The 12,602-nt window shown below is 36.5% G+C and overlaps 1 protein-coding gene across 1 annotated transcript in view; it reads left to right on the forward strand.

Moving 5' to 3' along the window:
- SEPTIN7 (septin 7) overlaps window positions 1-12,602 on the forward strand; it is a gene marked incomplete at its 5' end in the record, with an annotated part of 66,767 nt that overhangs the window by 43,158 nt on the left and 11,007 nt on the right. Inside the window, 7 exons of the mRNA XM_052810814.1 lie at window positions 1,983-2,083; window positions 2,722-2,856; window positions 5,877-5,994; window positions 7,837-7,929; window positions 9,150-9,246; window positions 11,369-11,420; window positions 12,346-12,471. Of these exons, the coding sequence (XP_052666774.1) occupies window positions 1,983-2,083; window positions 2,722-2,856; window positions 5,877-5,994; window positions 7,837-7,929; window positions 9,150-9,246; window positions 11,369-11,420; window positions 12,346-12,471 (722 nt within the window). The remainder of the gene's footprint in view (window positions 1-1,982; window positions 2,084-2,721; window positions 2,857-5,876; window positions 5,995-7,836; window positions 7,930-9,149; window positions 9,247-11,368; window positions 11,421-12,345; window positions 12,472-12,602) is intronic.

Consider the following 12,602-nt stretch of genomic DNA (forward strand, 5'->3'; position numbering starts at 1 on the left):
GGGTGATTTTTTTTTTTTTTAATTTCTTTTTGTAAAACCTTCCTAACCTTGCAGTAAGGCCAGCTTAAGTAGGAGATTGAATTGGGTGGCCTTGAAGTCTACCCCAACCTGGATTCTTCTGTGACTAGCATCCAGGTAGCCCAGTGTTGGGGACTCTTGTTTTATGAAGCTGCCTTACTTACATTTTTTTTGTCTTTTTGTTAGGTGAGGAACCAGCTCATGATGATTGCATGCTGTAGACAGACATACTGTAGCTGAGTTAATTTTTTGAGACCTAGCAGTGAAAGGGATTGATCTGGCTCAGATAGGATCCCTACTGATGAGTAGATAAAAATAACATCCTGCATACTCAGAGGTTAAATACAGATCTTTCTTTGCAGTTAGTTACTGTTTTCTGTGTTTCTGTATATTCTGTTCTGAATTAGAATCAGTGTTTTGCTTGTGCAAGAGGTATTTAGTTTGACTTTCTGCAGAGTGTTAATTTATCTTGTAGATTTACATTGCATCACATAACCAGTGATTGCAAAGTGTTTACAACAATGTTCAGGTGTGGCTGTGAGAGAGTCTGTTTTGCCTATATAACTAGGGATGTGCAAGCACTTAAGCAGCATTGATAACAATGCTCATTGATAACTCTCTCAAATCTTGAGCTGGTCAAGAGACCATCCAGACCGGATTTATCATCCAAGTTTCTGCTCTCACTGAAAGTTCGTTACTGAATGTTCTTGCAGGTGTTCACCTAGTTAAATACAACTTTCTTTTCTCTCCCCAGTTAAGGGTTCAGGAGGCTTAAGAAATGTTTAAGCAATGAGCAACAAAGGTGCATCAGTGTCTGCCAACTCGCGTGTGGCTCTGAATAAATGCCTTGCACAGTTGATTTCTTGAATCCATGTCTAGAAAACAGTGTCACTAGTAATTTAATGGAAATTGTGTTAATACCAGGGGAAAAAACTATGATTAACTGTGTGAGCAATTGGAAAGAGCCAACATGCTAACATGAGTTTGTAATTTCTTACTGTTGCGGATCAGACTGATACGACAGTGGTGTACAGCACTTTCTCAGGCAGATACACCTGACGCTGGCATTATCAGTAATTACTGAGATATTAGTAGACTGGAGGAGGTAGCAGTCCATTTGCTGTTTAGCCTAAATTTTCTGTTATGACATGCTTAATCTGTTTGATGACAACTGACTGAGCTGCGCTGCAGATGGGTGGTCACAACTCAAGGCACGCATTCCCACGCCCAGATCTTGCATCATGGCTTGTGCTGGTGCAGCTGCCTTCTGAGCCAGGTTTCCATCAGTGACCTGAGCTAACAGGATCCATCCAATCCATTATCATCATGTAAGGTCTAGCTTAGACTGCAGCTAGATTGTATTACTTTCCAATACCAATCTTGTTTGTAACAGGAAACCATCACATCCTATGATTCCTTTCCCAAGCATTATACTAGCTGAAGAATAAATGTATTCTTAAAAATACATAGAATTAGAAATGTAGAATCTAAGGTGCTTGGGGGGAGGATTAGTTTCAAAAAGTGTAATTTTTCTTGAAGTGACCAAAGTTCACAATTTCATAAATGTATCGTGCCTGGTTTATCAGAATGTCTGGATATCTCAGAACATCTCTCTCTCTCTCTCTTTTTTATTATTATTATTTTTTTAATACTGGCATTAGTATTGTTGGTTAGGGTTTTTCCTGTTTCAATAGGAGTTAAAATATTAAGATATTCTATATACTTAAATGGGTTCTTTTATCACTGACTTCATTTAAATTATGACCCTGTTTTTTTCTTTAAAAAATAATTAATGATTATCAAATTATTGGGCTTTTATAAGCAAAACATGGACCCTGTATCCCTCTGAAGCAGAAAAGTTAGCAATTCTTTATCAGACTTCTTATTCATTGAATGCTTTTCCCAGTTTTTAAGATGGGTGACTAAACTGCTAAAAAATTAATCTTGCCTTATTCATTTTACAGGTTGAGCAGTCAAAAGTTTTAATCAAAGAGGGTGGTGTTCAGTTACTACTTACAATAGTTGACACACCAGGATTTGGAGATGCTGTGGATAATAGTAATTGGTAAGACATTCTTCGCGTGTTCTCCCACAATAATTCTGAATTGTATTTTGTGTGTGTATGAGAGAGAATACCTTGTGGCTTTTTAAAAAAAAGCACACTTTGATCTTCAGTTAAAATATTAACGCTTTTAAACTTTTCAGTTAGCTGAAAACCTTAACTACTGTAGTTCCCAAGTACCTCTATTAACTCAATTGAAATGCTATCAGCTTTTCCCTTTAAAGTGAATGGAGCCCTTGGCTCTTTATCCACATATGCAGTGTGCAGAAATGACTTCTGTGCTGTCACAAGATGTGACCAGTAAAGCATATTCCTTTAGCTACTGTTCTTACTGTTCTTAAGTGTTCTATTTAATGCTATTACAATGAAGATAATTGTGTTTGAAAGGTTTTTTCAGTGAACTCACAGATTGTATCTTCAGAGCTATGTAACTCGGTTGTATGTTGAGCAGCTGGTCACTTAAAACGTGCTGTCTTGAAGTCTCTTAATCTAAAAAACAGCCACCCCACCCCCAGCACCCCGCCACCCCCCCCTCCAAAAGCAAGCCATGGGGAAATAGTGTACATCTATTTCTTAGCAAAGACAGACTTTTTTACATAAATGATGTAACTTACAGGTTTTTATTCATGTAACCTCTGCAGTTGGCAGCCAGTTATCGACTACATTGACAGTAAATTTGAGGACTACCTGAATGCAGAATCTCGAGTGAACAGACGTCAGATGCCAGATAATAGAGTGCAGTGTTGTTTATACTTCATTGCTCCTTCAGGACATGGGTTCGTATTAGTGTATTGTATGTTTCCTTTCTCAGTCTTTTATCTCAGATAAATATCCAAATTTGGCATTCTTAGTTATGTAAAATTCCAAATAGGATTTTCTTAATGGCCTGCAGACCATGTTTAATTTCAAGATGAGCTTACTTTGGTTTGTCAAACATCAGCAAGCCAGACAAGTAATAAGTTAGAATACCAGAGAACGTGATTGCACGTTAATTACATAACAAGAAAAATAGTATTAGAACAATTAAAAATACACAGGTGTTCACAAGTGCCAGGTCTATTTGTGATCTATGTCTTCTGTTCACACACTACTGTTCAGAAGGAGAAACAGTTTCACACTCTTAAGCAACAGGATTTTTGCTTTCTGCTCTTCCTCCCTCCCTTTGATTTTAATGATAATTTGAAGATGGGAAGTTTCATGCATCTTTATAAGCATGCTTTAATTCACCTGGGGTGTAATCCTTTGTCTAGTGACAATTCCAATATAGGCATTCTGGATTTTTTTCAGTTATACAATCTTCTACCCCTGCTTAGTTTTTAACTTGATCAGACTTCTACCTAGTGGTAGAGAGGGAGAACTGCATTTCCAGGGTGTATTAGATGTAGATTGACTATATCTGAAATTGGTTGCTTAGTATTTTATCATTGTATTATGACTGGTTACATTTGTCAGAGACTCTTAAGTTATACCTTCAAAACCAGAAGGAGGAGAAGATAAGTAACCTATTCTATTGTATAGGTCAAAACCAGTAAAACTTGTTGAAGGGAGTAATGAAGGAGTTCTGAGGAATATTCCTCAGGCAGTGAAAAATGCCAGCTGTTACACTTAGCTTCTGTAGCTAGCATTGGAATGGTTCTAATCACTTTGAACTAGACAGACACTTCGCAAATTTGGAAAGAAATATTGGGGGGTAGAGAAGAGTTTTTCTTATGTAGACTTATCTTAATTAAACATTTTGTTGTTCCATATCCATGTCTGTAATGTCAGTTTTGCTCAACGTGCGTGTCAATTTTAATGCAAACACTTGAATCCTTGGCATACACTGTTTTACTAGTGTGCAAAATCAAAATGTCATTCAAATAAAGGGAAGATGATCCGTTCCTTGTGTTAGTCAATCTTTTTTGAGCTAACTTTCAGATTCTTCAGAAAACATGTGTCTTCCTTCCACACCCCCATTTTATCCGTTAAAACTCTCTAAACCAGTGGGAAGTACAAATTGTTTGTAAGGAAAAATAAAGGTAATGCTTCAGATAAATTAAGTTTTGGTCACTAACTTTGTAAGACTGAAAGCTGGAAAAGTGTGTTCCATGTGAAGATATTTCATATTCTTGAGGAAAAAAAAAAGTTGAGCTAGGTTTGCATAGTGTTTTTCAATTACTGGAGTAAATGCTTGGAATTGTCATCTAATTAAGGAAATGAATGGAGCACAGAGAAAATTGGTGCTGCTGTTAGCATTCATTTCCTCTTTTAAGATACTGTCTTCTCTGAAAGGACATTGCTCACTTCCTACCTGGTTTTTGCGGTGGAAGCAGTCTTCAGTCATTTTTCCTGTGCAGACAGCCGCACCAGTTGAGTAGTGTACTCTTCACTCTTAATGCATGATTGTATTTACATTGAATTAAAGCATTTGTAGGTGAACTTACCTCTGTTTGTCCTTATGACTTAATACATTTGTAAAAGCCAGCTTGTTACAATTTATAAAGAAAAAACAATTTGCAGATTAGGTCCTTCCATTTAATGCATCCCACCATTTTTAGCTGGTATCCCCACAGACATCTGAACTGATGGGTTAGTTTGTGTGGGGGTAGGGGGAGAGTGTGAGGGGATGGGAGACGCCTTCCAGGTAAGTGAATGGGGTGATAATGAATTGCAGCCTCTTTCTGCAGTTCTAGGATCTTTACATAAAGGCTTCCTGCTTTAGTCTCCACTGTAAACTCAAGACCTTGAGATGAGCACTGTTGTGGTTCTGAACTATTCTGCTTTGGCAACTGCCCTTCAACCTGGTGTTGGCCTAGGTAGCTTTTTGAAGCAAGGAGAGGGAAAGCATATTAAAGTGAATAGGTAGCCAAACCAGTGCTGTTAATCTAAACGTGCATTAATGTTAGCTATTTAATGGAAACATGTTGAGAAGCTGAGAAATTCAGTGGCAGGTAGAAAATGTTAAAGTGAAGTGTTAAGTATGTGTTCGTTAATGTTTTCTTTATTCTTTTATATATGGTTTGGAGAAGAAGCTATATTTGAGTACCAAATGAATCTGGTTTTAAAGTTCCTAATCCTAATTTCTTTTATATGAGAAATAATCTTGTTAAATCCTTCAAGTGAATCCTTTAAGCCTGACTAAACTTGCTATAATTCTGAAGCATTAATGCACCAAAACTCTGTGGCTTTACTTTAGCAAGCAGGAAATATTGACCACTTCGATCCCATTGATGGTTTTATATACCCATATGGTACGTGTTCTAGTTTTTGTCATTGTCATCCACTTTTATAAAGGTCTTTTTGTTATACATAGCTATTTAGAGATGTGATATTTCTACTTCATTTGTACACAGGCCACAGAGTTGACTGTCTTCAGCAATCTAATTTATAAAAAAAATCTCACAGCCCATGCTCAGGAAGAAGCATACAAGTAAACATGACTTTCAGAAACTGAAACTGCATATCTGAAAAGAGCATGATTCACAACTGTAAACTCTTACCAGTTGGGCTTTAAATGGGACTATCTTCCAGCTAGTGACACAGGCTCTACTACCTTTATAGGAGAGTTCTTATCACTTGCTTGAATGTAGCAGAAGTCTTATGACTACTGGTAATATTGACTTATGACTTACTCCTCTGGTATTACACAATTCTAGGAGATTTCCTGTAGCAGTTGCAGGTAGCCTTTTGAATTTCATTCAAGCATCTGTCACTCATAAATCAGTGTCTTAAGAGTAGTTGTCAGGACAAATCTCAAATTATTTGTACATTCTTGTTTAAATAATATAAATTGCAAGGCTCTAATGCTGTCTTTCAGACTTAAGCCTTTGGATATAGAGTTTATGAAGCGCCTGCATGAAAAAGTGAATATCATTCCACTTATTGCCAAAGCAGACACACTTACACCTGAGGAATGCCAACAGTTTAAAAAACAGGTGAGTTGAAAGATTAGTATTTACAACATGGGGTAATTTAGTAAGTTGATCCCTATAGAAATGGTGAGATTTGACTTCTTGCATGCAAAGTTTAAACCCTGAAGCAATGACTTGAGACAGCAAAAGTAAGTAATTTATATCTCTAGATTTAATTATATTTCTTGGTGAAATAATCTTGTTTCTATCCTCAGGGGAAGAGGTTTCAAGTATAGTATGATTCTTGGCAAGTGAAATCATTCACTGCTGAGATAAAAATCAGTAAGGGAGGAAGGGAGCTCTCAAGATTTAGGTGCCTAACAGAAGTTGTGTATGTTTTAAAAAAAAAAAAAAAAAAAAAAAAGGTATTTAACAGTATCACAGTATTATTGATTGCATTGTGGTATTCACTTTCATTTTGGTGCACTATATTTATTAAAGATGCCTCAGGTATTAGATGAGAATCAATATACCTGTTGTTTAGTCTTGTGCTGTGGTAGTGCATTTTAAAGATGGTGAGAGAACTCTAACAATGATAGAACTGATATAATTTCTTTGTATTTGTAGAATAAATTTGGTGTTAATGTCTCCAAGCAGTTTGTGTTTTATTTCAACTACACGATCAGAGTAGAACATTTAGGCTTTGCTGTATTATACGAGGAGGATAAGGAGGACCCAGAACAGGACAAGACAAGGCATGAAATTTGTTTTATTGAACTGTGTGTAGTCCTAGTTTAGAAGAACACAGGTTCTGAAAAGAAGTCGGCATTAAGTGATGTTGTGTGCAAAACTCTTGATTTAAGACTAAAAATTCAAGGACATTTTCTGCCTTGGAGAAACTTAAGCAAGGTGCTAGACACCTGAAGTCTGTTTTGGTTGCATTTCTTGGGGTTTTTTTGACGTAAAGGGGGAAAAAATGGTAGAAAACAGAATATTTCTTAATGTATAAGCAGCTTTATCAATGAGTTGATGTTAAATAGAGGAGACTTTCCCAAGTCAAACTGCGAAAACAAGTACTTGCATGAATTGGAAACTTATGTTCTTACAAGATTGCAAATCCATGAACCAGAAATATTCCCCAGGGCTCTTCAGAGTAGCTATCAGCAAAATGGTTTAATATTTTTCCGTTCTACAATTCTGGAAAACTAATCAGCTTGTTTTTAAAAATACCCTACAGACAAATTGAGCACCAAAACAGTACAGTCTCGTTTTTGATGACGCTGTCAGTTATTCTTAAATTTTCATTAGTGCTTGCAAATATTTTTCAACACAACTAACTGCTGGAGTCAGTCCATCAGTTACAAGCTCTATTAAAATAGGCAGGTGATCCTGCTTCAAGCAACTGATGCTCAGGTGAACTAGAAACAGGAAAGAATAGGAGTGACAGCAGTAGCTATTGTGGGAACTGAAAGGGCTGAAGTATGCCTGCAGTTATCTATTCAAATCTTTTTTTTTTTTTTTTTTTTTAAGGTACTCAATTGCGGGACTAGTCAGAGAATTTAAGCTGTATTGTGTTAGTTCTGCATGTGCAGGTAGAATTCCCGTTAGTGTAAATCTCTGTTTGCCACGTTGTAGGAAACTGATGTTCATTTTTGCTGCCTTGTATTGATGGATAGTATTCTGTTAGCTGTAGGGCTCTGGCCCTGATCCTATCTTCTCCTGGCTAAGGAGACACGGTCATGCTAATAATCCCTTGGGGTCACCTGATGGTGTTAAACATGTGCAAGTTTTGTGATGTAACTTAGTCACCTTAACATGCAAGGATCTTGCATACCAAACAAAAGGAGGAAGAATCAGATTGCAGCAAGAAATAGAGTTATTACAAATTATTAATTCCTCAAACAAATAACGTATTTTTGGTTTTAGATAATGAAAGAAATCCAAGAACACAAAATTAAAATATATGAATTTCCAGAAACAGATGATGAGGAAGAAAATAAGATTGTTAAAAAGATAAAGGTAAATAATTTTCTTTTGGAAAAACTGCTTGGGGGGGGTGGGTAGAGAGTGAAAAGCTTTTTGTCATTAATGAAGAGCCCACCAAAATGTTTAAAAGATAAAAATTGGATGTAAAGCTGTTCTAAGAGTCACTGTTCCTCAGCAGAGGCAATGAATGACACTCTTAGATAACTTAAGTCTTTTAATGGCTAAAATTCAGAATAAGAGCACTAGATCACATGTTCATTTAATAAACTCTGAAAAGATCGCTTTCTCTTTATTCCCATCCCTATTTGACTTTTATCCACCTACCACATTTTGTTTGATTTTGAGCTTTGAAGGAGGCAAGGGTTGTCCTTTTCAGATGGAGGTGTGCAGTGGCACAGAGCGTGTGTTACAGTTAATAGCTGTCTGACTAGTTGATATACTGAAACCTTAATGGAGAGGAATGACTAAGAAAATCAAAAGGACTGTTAGGCTGTTTGAAAGGCTTTTTCTTTGTTTACTTGTGGTTTTGGTTTGTTCTTTTATGTTGGAGTCCATCTTGTATATGTTTCTAGAGCCTTGCTTCTGTTTGTTCAGTAGCTTTAACAGCCTGTGAGAGCTTTTACATTTTTTTGTTACTCTGGGAATCACTTAGGATAGATAAACACAAATAGTACAAATGGAAGATATTCTGGGACTAAGCCTAAAGGAGAAGAGCAGAATAAAAGCAAGGACAAAAGTCCAAAATACTTAGCTTTGTACACTGTTCCTTTCAGCTACTTGAAGCAGCTCTTGGCTTCTTTGTTGCTTGTTACACTGGAGGGATTTTTGGTTCAGCTGAAAACGAGAACTTGAAGTAGTTCTTTGCCAAACCTTTGAAAAAACTGGGTACAAGTTCCAGTCCAAGTAACAGTCCTTGTAGCCAGTAGGAATACGAACTGATAAATAATTATTGTGCAATTGAGTAAATAGGAAATGGTTTGCCTGTTGCTTAGCTTACTAAGTAACAGTAATGTCTGTTTCTTAACTAGATTTACAGAATACAACAGTGTAAGGAATTTCAAAGGGGTGTGTGTGTATATATGTGTCATTAAACTAGCAGAGGTCAGTAAATATGACTATTCTTGCACTTTGGGTAAGCTGCATTGCAGTGTTATAGCACCAAACTAGCTTACGTCAAGTTTATACATGGGCATGCTTTCAGTATCTTTTGGCAGTAGAAACTTTTATTTTTAAAGTAATACTTTATCTTGTAGGACCGTTTACCTCTTGCTGTGGTAGGTAGTAATACGATCATTGAAGTCAATGGCAAGAGAGTTAGAGGAAGGCAGTACCCATGGGGTGTTGCAGAAGGTAAGGCTTTCTTGTGATTTTTTTTATGTATTTAAAACTTATTAGACATTAGTCTGTTTTTGAAATGTTTGAAATGCTTAATTTGCTCTGGAAATTTATTGAATATACCATTTTGTTATTCTGACAGTCTTGGAACAAGGTAAAGGTTCAGCAACATGTAACTTTGCAAGCAGATTCCTGTTGAAGCTTCACTGAGGAATTGTAAAACCTGTAGTAACTTACTGTAGTTAATGATGAGGCTTAGATTACAACTATTTGCTAGCATTCTTATTTTAATTTTCTTCATATAAAAACTATGTATTTCTTAAATTCTTTCTAGAGTATTCACATTATAAATGTTAATTTGATCAGCTTGACTAGCATAAATTCAATTTAAAAATTTAAAGTTCCTGGAAGAATTTGTGGTTTTTTTCCAAAACATCTGAGTCTTAATTTCTGGGGTGTAGCAACTGGTAATGAATTGAATACTTTTGATGTTTTTGGTTTTTTTTTTTTTTTCTTTTACTTCATTTAAAATTTGCTTTCTACTGTTATAAAGGCTTGAAGATAAGTGCTTGTTCTTCTGGCAACCATTGCTTGTGCTTTAATGCTGTTCACTTATTTCAGATGGCACATGGCATGGCTTGCACCATGCTGTATAGTGAAACAATCACTATTAAACTGTTTTTTCATGATCATTGGACTTTTTCCTTGTAGTATGTGTGTATTGAATAAAGAGAAGATTATTTTTTTCTCACTATTTCTGCCTTCCGAGGGGAATGGACTATAAATTTGATGCAGTGTAAAATAGACAAAAAAACCCCCAACCAACAAGCACTGTATGGACCAAAACTTTAAAGAGAGATGCTGTAGCACTTTGAAGTGTGTGTCTGGCAGGAAGTGAGGTTTGGCAGAAAATAAAAACCAGCTGCACCAGAGAGGATCAAGCTTTATTTAAGGCTTTTGCATTAGCATTTGAAGATGTACAAAATGGTGTTGGTTTTCTTTATTTTAAAACAAACTTCATAAATGTTTCATGCTCATGTGATTGTACAACTTTTGGAAGGGAAGAACTAGCCTAACTAAAAGGAACCTCTTTAAGTGGCTTTGAGTCTGTCAACTAAGGACAGAACACTTGGACATGATGCTTTCTTGGGAGTATGACTTCATGTACTATCTGAGTGGAACTTACCAGTTTGTGTAAAACCATGGAACAAAATAATGCAGGAGTGCAGATACAAGATGAACACACAAAGAGGCTATGTGCTTCATTTTTCTGTAGGATTCACTGAAATTACTTGAGTTATTTTAATTCCTTCATCCTGTTTTTCTTCCTCCTTCACATGAAAATGTCCATCTCTACTTCAGGGGCACATTGGAACCTGCCTTGTGCCTTTCTTTTTTGTGCACTAAGAGCTTTGTGTGTTGTCTTCTCTGTCTGCATGCCAGAGAGTTCTGGGGTGTGCATTTTTCTCCAGTGTTGTTTCATTACCTATCAGGGAAATGCCACTCACAGCATCAGCCTCTTCTACAGTAATGGGATGATAGGCACAGTGGAATAGGTGGCATGTAATGACAGCTGCCAATGCTCTGTTTTGGTCCATAGGCAGGTGCATCAAATTAAATATACAGCCTTCCTTTGCTTAGTTAATAAAGAACTCAATCCACATTAAAATTAAAATGAAGACTTTTGCAACTCATTTGGTGGGGCAGGGAGAAATAGATTGCATTAAGTCAGTCTTCTAAAGGTTTTGGATATAGCTGGATCCAGACTCTGATGTCTTTAGTGTCTGATCCTTAATTATACAACTGTGCTGGCAGGGCCTCCAAAGGATCATAAAGTTAGTTAAATTGGCAAAACTGTGTTTCTGTTGTGGTACCTTATTCTGCTGTACTGACTTGGAGTACAGTTTGCCAGTATGGCTTAGGGGAGCACAGGAACTTTGCTGGTAAGATATATTGATAGAGTTATATTGTTAATGCTTTCCTACTGTTAACACACATACTGTTTGAGTAAGGAAAGACTGGAAGTAATCTGTTGTTGGAATGAACATAGGAGATGGGTGACATCTAAAAGCCTTACCTCTGTGTGAGGCACATATTTTGGTTGGTATCTTCCACAAAAATTTACCTCTCTTTGCAGTTGAAAATGGTGAACACTGTGACTTCACAATTCTGAGGAACATGTTGATAAGGTAAGTAACTCACAGGTAACATTAAGTTTTCTAGTATGCCCGAGAGATTGGAAAGTCACATATTGGGAGAAAAAAGGATTTGAGCTAGTGAGTTCATATTAATCCCCATATTTTTCATTGTAAACAGTATCTTACACTTTATGATATCTTGTTTAACCACATATTTAGCAAGCAGTGGTGGTGGTGATGATTTTTTTAAATAGTTCTCTTTACTTTCTGATTACTTGTTCTCGAAAATTATGATAAACCATAGGAACCTGAGTTGTCTGCTAGTGCTGATGTGTACTTAGTTGTAGGCATTTTTTTTAAATTTTCAGCGCTGCGGTTGTCTAAAGCAAGACTGCCTGTGCTTCGTTGTGTTAGGCGCTGAGTCCTACACTCACAGCAGTTCAGTAAGTGACGTCTGCTGTAACAACTGTTAGTTTGATTATTAACCTTTGTTTTTCTCTAGGCTGATGATGGAAAATTATTAAAGGAAGCTAATGTAAAGTTCAGGACTAAGATACAAACATTTAGCTTTTGCAGGCTTAAAAGATAGAAACTAGGAAGTTTTGGCTTGTTGGTTGTTTCTTGCCTGACATGCTTTGGCGCACCTACTACAGTAGTAATACACAGTTCTCATAGCTGTTCTCCAAAACTTGCAAGTTTATCCACAGAATTCAAAGTTTCTAAATATCGGTCCTGTAAGTTAATGTTTGGAATACTGCAAACTTGAGATAGTTCAGTGCAAAATAATCTGTTATTTCTGGGACTTTGCAGTCAAGACAGCTCTAATTTAAATGGAAGAATGACAACATTGTGGGGAATGGGACATTAATGGGGGGATATAATTTAATTAAGTCAATCTGCAGTATGAACATGGACTGATTTTTCAGATAGTATCTTGTATTTGTGCACTAAGATGCTAAATTACACTTATTGACAGAACTCATATGCAGGACCTAAAGGATGTCACTAACAATGTACATTATGAGAACTACAGAAGCAGAAAACTGGCAGCTGTTACATACAATGGTGTTGACAACAACAAAAATAAAGGGCAGCTAACAAAGTAAGTTCTTGCTAAGGTTGTATTGCACTTTAATCATTTTGCTCTGGTTTTTGGTTGATGGTTGGTTTTGTGTGTGTGTGGTGGGATTTTTTGTTTAGGGTTTTTTTGGGGGGTGGGGTGGCTTTGTATTT

This window comes from Harpia harpyja, chromosome 1 (assembly GCF_026419915.1).
Source record: "Harpia harpyja isolate bHarHar1 chromosome 1, bHarHar1 primary haplotype, whole genome shotgun sequence".
Taxonomy (NCBI): domain Eukaryota; kingdom Metazoa; phylum Chordata; class Aves; order Accipitriformes; family Accipitridae; genus Harpia; species Harpia harpyja.